The sequence below is a fragment of the Gymnoscopelus braueri genome (assembly GCF_963280865.1).
Source record: "Gymnoscopelus braueri genome assembly, chromosome: 14".
In the NCBI taxonomy this organism is placed as follows: domain Eukaryota; kingdom Metazoa; phylum Chordata; class Actinopteri; order Myctophiformes; family Myctophidae; genus Gymnoscopelus; species Gymnoscopelus braueri.
Genome location: NC_137619.1, coordinates 375,001 through 382,500, shown reverse-complemented (window position 1 = coordinate 382,500; position 7,500 = coordinate 375,001). Strand labels below are relative to the sequence as shown.

At 37.8% G+C, this 7,500-nt stretch overlaps 1 protein-coding gene across 2 annotated transcripts in view; it reads left to right on the top strand.

Moving 5' to 3' along the window:
* LOC308100896 (GTPase IMAP family member 9-like) overlaps positions 1-7,500 on the top strand; it is a 32,458-nt gene that overhangs the window by 24,585 nt on the left and 373 nt on the right. For both annotated transcript variants that reach the window (XM_080450071.1, XM_080450070.1), the window contains 3 exons: positions 1-225; positions 1,843-2,092; positions 3,462-7,500. The exon at positions 1-225 is cut by the window's left edge and continues 393 nt beyond it; the exon at positions 3,462-7,500 is cut by the window's right edge and continues 373 nt beyond it. In XM_080450071.1, coding sequence (XP_080306197.1) covers positions 1-225; positions 1,843-2,092; positions 3,462-3,567 — 581 coding nt within the window. In that variant the 3' untranslated portion in view covers positions 3,568-7,500. The remainder of the gene's footprint in view (positions 226-1,842; positions 2,093-3,461) is intronic.

The window sequence follows — 7,500 nt, the reverse complement described above, 5'->3', positions numbered from 1 at the left end:
CTCATGGTGACCACCTTAAAGGTCAAACAATTGAAGAAACATTTCTGAATGACAAACTACGAAACTTAATCAGCAAATATAAAGATCGTTATCATGTCTTTAACAACGAAACCAAGGATCCCTCTCAGGTCATGGAGCTGCTGGAGAAAATCAACCAGATGGTGGGGGAGAACGGTGGAAGCCACTACACCAACCAGATGTTCCAAGAAGAAGCAAGGAGACAAGGTGAGAGAAACAAGTCATTACTCATTAAAGGAGAGTAACTGGTGGGAGGGTTTCGTCATACAGGGTAGGCCTCAAGATTTTATTTGATTTGTTTAATCCATTAAGACATTAAGAAAATAAAAGTGTGAAGAAAATGTGTGCAAATCTTTGAATATATACATTTGTAGGCCTGACCTCTAGTAGTCGAATAGTCGACTAATTAGTCGAGGGGTGTCTGAGTCGACTGCCAATCTCTTAGTCGAATTATAAAAAAATAAATATATATATATATATTCTTTTTTATTCGACTGAGAGATTGGCCTAGTTTGTTATATTAATTAACTAATAGTTTGCCAAAAATAGGATATACATCATGATTTATTGGGAGAAACCAATAGTATATGTTAAATCAGACACTAAGCACCCCTACGGCCCAAATGGAATGTTCCTCTATTGCATAACATATTTTTTGCATGATTTGACTGAGAGATTGTCAGTGGAATCAGACTGATTCCACTGACAATCTCAGTCCAATCATGCAAAAAAAAAAATCTGATTGGCAATTAGTCGCCAATCAGATTCGACGATACAAATCCTTAATCGGGGTCAGGCCTAAGTTATTATGTATATTTGATATACTCGGTGCCGCGCTATGAGCTTGTAGATCTGCTATTTTTGAATAGCCAAAGAAATCAAAAAATGACACAGATGCGTTCCATAGATAGGTTAAGATTTGTCTGTTAAAAATTTGATTTGATTCTATGATGCATCTCGATGCATCTAAATGTTCTATATTAAAGCTGCACTACGTAACTCTTCTACCCCGGATTTGAACCCGCTTTACAGCGGAAATGCTGACATTACATATTTACCATACAAGCTCCCAATAAATCATGATTTAGGGGAAAATAGGTCCAATTTGTAAATGTGATACATCAATTTCAATTAGCATCTATATAGTAATGCTAGAAGGCTTGCTCTCTGTTCTAGTGATTATGAAACTAGTAGGCTACAATATACTGTAAGCTTTACTTTTACTTTATTTGTTTATTTAGACAGGACAGAGCATATTGATGAACGTCACATGAACTACGTTCATGTGACGTGTACACCGGATTTAGCAAAGATGCTAATTTTCATCCGCAGTCCTCACACAAAACATAAAAACAGAAAACAATAACATCAGAAAACAGACAAACGGTGAAATACAATTACATTACATCACATAGCCTAAAAAAACCTAAAACAATATCACAAATGGTTGCAGCTTTGGTTTTCAAGCAACCATCTTTTCACATTTAATTTAAAAGATGGAAATGTAGCACAATCCCTTATACACAGAGGAAGGCCATTCCATGCTACACAACCCTGTACTGAGAGGACATTTTGACCCAAAGTTGTTTGCCGGTGTGGCACTTCACAATCTCCTCGAGTGGTTGCTCTGGTACTGATTCCTCTTTCAGGCTTCCTTTTAATGAATTCCCTTTATCTAACTGTGATAGGACTATACAAACAGGAGCTAATATTCCAGCTAATGAGAGATGAAGTGTTTCTATTTTAAAACATAGAATGTTCAGAAACATATTTAAATATGTGTCGCCTACAGAGTCTCACCACAACTTACTTTTCATTCCACAGCTGAAGTGAGTCAGTTTGTCATCCAACACCGGGATGAGCTGATTCAGAGAGTGACCGAGGTCGACCCCATCCTGGATCTGCTCCTTGCTGAGGGTGTCATCACTCGTGAGGGTTACAGTGAGCTGGTGTTAAAGACCAACCTTCAGGACAAGATGTGGGGACTCTATGAACTCCTGGATTCCACAAGAGCCAAAGCTGTTTTCTACAAAGCTCTTGAGGAACATGAGAAGATTCTTCTTGCTGATCTGAAGTAATTATCTTTTGAATTAATTTTTGGTCAAAAGAGACTTTGAAGACCATGTTACTGAATGAATACTTTATTATCAGTTTGCTAAAAAAAAAGTAGAGGAAAGTACAGTTCAATACAAGATCTGTAAAGAGGATTGTCAGTGTTATTATTTATCATTTATCATTGATCTCCTCTTTCTATTTCCACTCTTTAACCCAGCGCTACTCAACCCACGGCCCGCGGGCCGCATGCGGCCCCAACGCAGCGTCTTGGCGGCCCCTCATGGTTTATTTTTTTATTTTTTAAGCACAGGATAAAAATATACATTTCCTTTCAAATATATGGGTTGCTACATTTTTTTTCAAAAACAAACATCAATTGTTACAGGTATAATGCATAGTTTTCTATGCATTTCGGGTTTTTTGGGGGGTTTGACCCCCATTTTTTTTCGGCCGCGCAGCTTTGCCGCGCGCCCCCAGATTTGAGTTACGCTTTAAAAAATATATATTTAATGTGTTGCTCAAATGTTTTGCCCAAAAATAGCAGATCTACAAGCTCGAGTACCACGCTATGAGCTTGTAGATCTGCTATTTTTGAATAGCCCAAAAAAATCTTAAAATGACACAGATGCGTCCCCGTACTTTGTGTCATTTGACAAATAACTAAAAAAGTCAGAAACATGTCACAATGCCATGAGTTGTGAGCTTGTAGATATTATTTTTTTTTACCTATAATGACATGCCCAGATCAGGGCTGTCAGGTTGAAAGAGATTCATTCTGGTGTATTTTAAATTCTTACACGTGAATATGAATGGGTGAATGTAATGCACATTGTAAATGTGCTATATAGTACAGTAAATATGCTATATAAATATGCTCTATAAATGCACCATTTACCATTTTAAATCCTATATTTTGTCGTCCAGAATTAGACAATCCAGATAAATTATATTCTTGTATTTCAAAATAATCCCTGATCCTGATTCAGACTGTTCAACGTTATAGATCCTGAACATCAGTTCTTTAATCCTACAGTATGGATGTATGTCCATCTAGTGTATATGAAGAACATAAAGTAACATTATATTACAGATCAGAGCTTTAATCCTATAGTATAGATGTATGTCCATTCTAGTGGATATGAAGAACATAAAGGAACATTATATTACAGATCAGTGCTTTAATTCTACTGTATAGATGTATGTCCATTCTAGTGGATATGAACAACATAAAGTAACATTACAGATCAGTGCTTTAATCGTCCATCTAGTGGATATGAAGTGAAGAACGGACACTATAGTGATTTATAACTATTTGAGATTCAAGAAAGATGAAGAAATGTCATTTCAATTCAAATTCATAACATTATTTTGCCTCTTTAACCACACAGGTCTAGAGGGGCGGATCCAAACCTAGCGCTGGAATCCAACACCGGCTCCCTATTGGCTCACCCATCTACGTCACCAGATTTGGAGCGAGGCCCCTCTGCACTCTGATTGGTTAGGAAAATACAAGGTTCACTCCCACTCCCACTCCTACACCACAGTTCCTGCAACGTTAACCCAGGCTTTTTTTCTTTTGAAACAAAAAAAGAACGCATGGGTTCCTGAGGTTACTCTCAACCTGACATCATTATCACATACTCTGCCTTTTACTCAGGTTGTATTTTGATCTTTATTTATAATATTTTATATTCTACCTTTATTGATAAGTAAGTAACATGTATTTGTAGAGAACCAGGATCACAAAGTGCTTCAAAGGCAGAATAAAACAATTACCATTTAACTCATCAACCAAAAAGAGTTGAAGGAAATCACAATACAGGACACGACAGAGATCTGCTGGTCACAGAAATATACATATATGATGAAATCACTAAGGGTGCAGTTGAAAATTGTGAGGGTGCACACCAGTGGCAACGCATGCACGCGCGTGAAGTGCGCGTGCATGCGTCCCGACCCGAAAATGTGTGGTTATTGGGTGGATTTTGGGCGTTTTGGGGCGTTTTTTCGTTACTTTATTTTTGTTTTAGGGTTAGGCTTATGTTATTTAATTCTTATTTTTTGCCTGATTTTACCGATCTTTTAATCAAAAAATTAATTATAAAAAAAACAAAAAAAAAAAAAACTGAGGGGGCACAATTTGAAACTGAGCGTGCCAGGCCCCCTCAGGCACCCCCGTGGCACCTGGCCCGTGGATCTGGTCAGTAGGCTGACCAGATCCAGCAGTATTCTGGACTGTCTGTTACACTGTTGTAAACGTGAAGAGATGATTTAAAGAGACATTTTAGTCTCCAGACACACTTAGACATCATAGATGTTTTAGAGTATATAGAGGAGTGACATTCAGCAAAGTGTCCACTAGGCTCGGGAATCGAACCGGGGACTCGCTGTGAGACATCAGAGGAGCTATCAGACGCCCTACTGAGGGTTTTAATGATTCTTCTGCACTGTTATTTTTGTTTTACTTTAATACATGTTTTATTGTATATATTTCCTAGTCTATGCATAGCCTATGAAAAGCTGACCTGACTAACATTACTTTAGAATCAATGAATGAGGTCTAGTGGTAGAGTCTCATGGACACTGTCATATCCACATCTCCCTGGCATTGTGATCCTGTTATTACAGTAATATTATCATAATACTGTTCACATCTGCATGTACAGTAGAGCCCCCCCCCCCCCCACCACCACCACCACCACCACCACTGAGCCTAACAATTCACATTCCACAGAGCCTTGTTGTGTATATTTTGTCTCAAGAGAGACCATGTGGTCCTTAAAACAAATAGCCTACAATCGTTGGTAACAGGATAGGTGGGCACCAAGGAAGAGTGGGCACCTCGGTGTAAAGAAGTAATGTAATAAATTAAAGTATAGGCCTGGGCCGTAGCGTGACGGTACAGGCACCCTTGGCTGCAATGCCTACTTTCCCTCTGTAAATAAAGCATAAAAGCCCCTAAAAAATATTTTAAAAAATAAATAAAGTAAAGTATACATGATTAGATGAGTCACTGCCCATCTTTCACCGCAGGCTGAAAACCCACCTCTTCAGGAAACACTACCTTGGTAATCTTAGTTGCTTGTTTTAGAAGAAAATGCACTTCAGACTTCTGGTGATTAATAGTTTTGTTCCCTATCTACATGTTGAATACACTTATTGTAAGTCTCTTTGGATAAAAGCGTCTGCTAAATGACTGTAATGTAATGTTGGATTAGAACATTCAACAATTTTCTCTGCAATTTCTACAAAACCTGTATATCCAGTCCTTTTGGGCCATAAATAATAAGTTGAAAGATACAATTGAGTCTGATGATGTACCGTGTATGTTCACATCATGTATACTTTACATATAACAATATTTTTTCAAATATTACATTTTTAAACATTTTGGACAAAATAGCCAATTTTACATGGAGGTGCCCAGATGTCCCTAGTGCCCACCTATCCTGTATCCTAATAGACTAGCCTTCCCCATTCTCTGCCTATGATTTCTGGTCATATTCTTGACCACTTATTTTGTATGTCTGTGGCAAACATCTAATTTTGAGAAAATGTTCACCACAACTGGAATGGTGGTGACCGTGTACTCCTAGACTGAAACATCTCCTCCCGCCTAGATTAATGCAATTCATTATACTCAGGAGTTTCTAGTGCCTCTCTCTAAACCTCTGCCTTGGAGAAATGGTTGGACATTGTTTATGTTCTCCCACATTTATCATTTCCTCAGCTATTTGCCTTCCTGTTATGGTTTATATATTTGATGCTTTTTTGCAGTTGTATTTTATGCTTTTTGTTGTGTTTTTAACCTTGATGTACAGAACGTTGGTTGTTTTTAAATGTGCTTTATAAATCAAATGGACTTAACTTGACTTGTAGTGTTTACCACTGGGATTATCAGGTATTTATCTTTGTCAGTTTGTAGAATACATGAATCACACCAACATGTTGTCATGATTGGAATATGTTTTGAATATTAATTTCAGCATCAACTGCATTGAGCCCAGGACACATGTACTGTACATATAATACTGTACATAGAGTACTGTACATAGAGTACTTACTGTACATAGTCACATACCATTCACTGTTTTACTAAATGAATCCTCTCATGTCTATGTGTGTATCAGTCACATCTATCATTATCATTAAGCTTCTATAACCTAATATTAGATTACAGGTAGATGTTTAATCAATCACTAATAGAAGAATTATTATTTTGATAGATTGACAGTTGAGATGAGATGAATGTACAGATCTATGCTGATCTGATCTATGCAAGTTTGATAAATAAGGCCGGGCCTTAATGTCTCAATGCTAATAATAATATTAATAATGCATTTAATTTATAACGCACAAAGAATCTCAAAGTGCTACAGGTTAAAAACCTGAGCTACAGGTCAAAGTGCTACAGGTTAAAAACCTGTGCTACAGGTCAAAGTGCTACAGGTTAAAAACCTGTGCTACAGGTCAAAGTGCTACAGGTTAAAAACCTGTGCTACAGGTCAAAGTGCTACAGGTTAAAAACCTGTGCTACAGGTCAAAGTGCTACAGGTTAAAAACCTGAGCTACAGGTCAAAGTGCTACAGGTTAAAAACCTGAGCTACAGGTCAAAGTGCTACAGGTTAAAAACCTGAGCTACAGGTCAAAGTGCTACAGGTTAAAATCATGGCATAAAAACAGCTTATAGGCAACCAAACAATTTCCCAACTAGGCTAGACTAAAGGGCCAAAAAAAATGTAAATGCTTAAAGCTTTATGTAAATATAATGTATTGTACATATAATGTTTTGTATTTGTTTATAATATGTTTATTGTGTTATTTTTTTGTCATGTTGCTGAATTGAATACATAGGACCACAATGGAGACTTTGTTGTGTTTTCCTTTTAGCCTGAATTTTTTAGCCTGAACCTCTGTGATGTTTTCATTTTCTATCTAAGGGCGGATTCACACTACGGTCTGGGGTGCGCACCCTGGACCACTTGGCAGATATTGTGATAGTGTGAACGTTACGTATCGTTCCCTGAAACGGATCACCGTACCGTACCCGAGACCGCCTCCCCGAGGTAGTCTCGGGTCCGATTGCTGCGGACTCGGGAACGGAACGCTGCAATGTGAATCCATCCGTACTGACAGGAGGAAGTGGACTGCTAATCATATATCATTTATATATTTTTATAATGACACATTATTTTAGCTGGGTTATACCTTCTCATAGTTCTACTTGAATGTTGACAAGAAATAATAATCCTGCTAGTGTTTGAGTAGCGCGAGCCGTGAAAAAACATTTAAAAAAAACACATGTGTAGCGAACGCTGCCACTAGGATAAATATGTCAAGGATTAGTCGGTGACGTCACTGCTAAAATACCAAGGATGCATCAGTGACGTCGCTATCATATTGATAACAGAGACGCGAGAGACGACG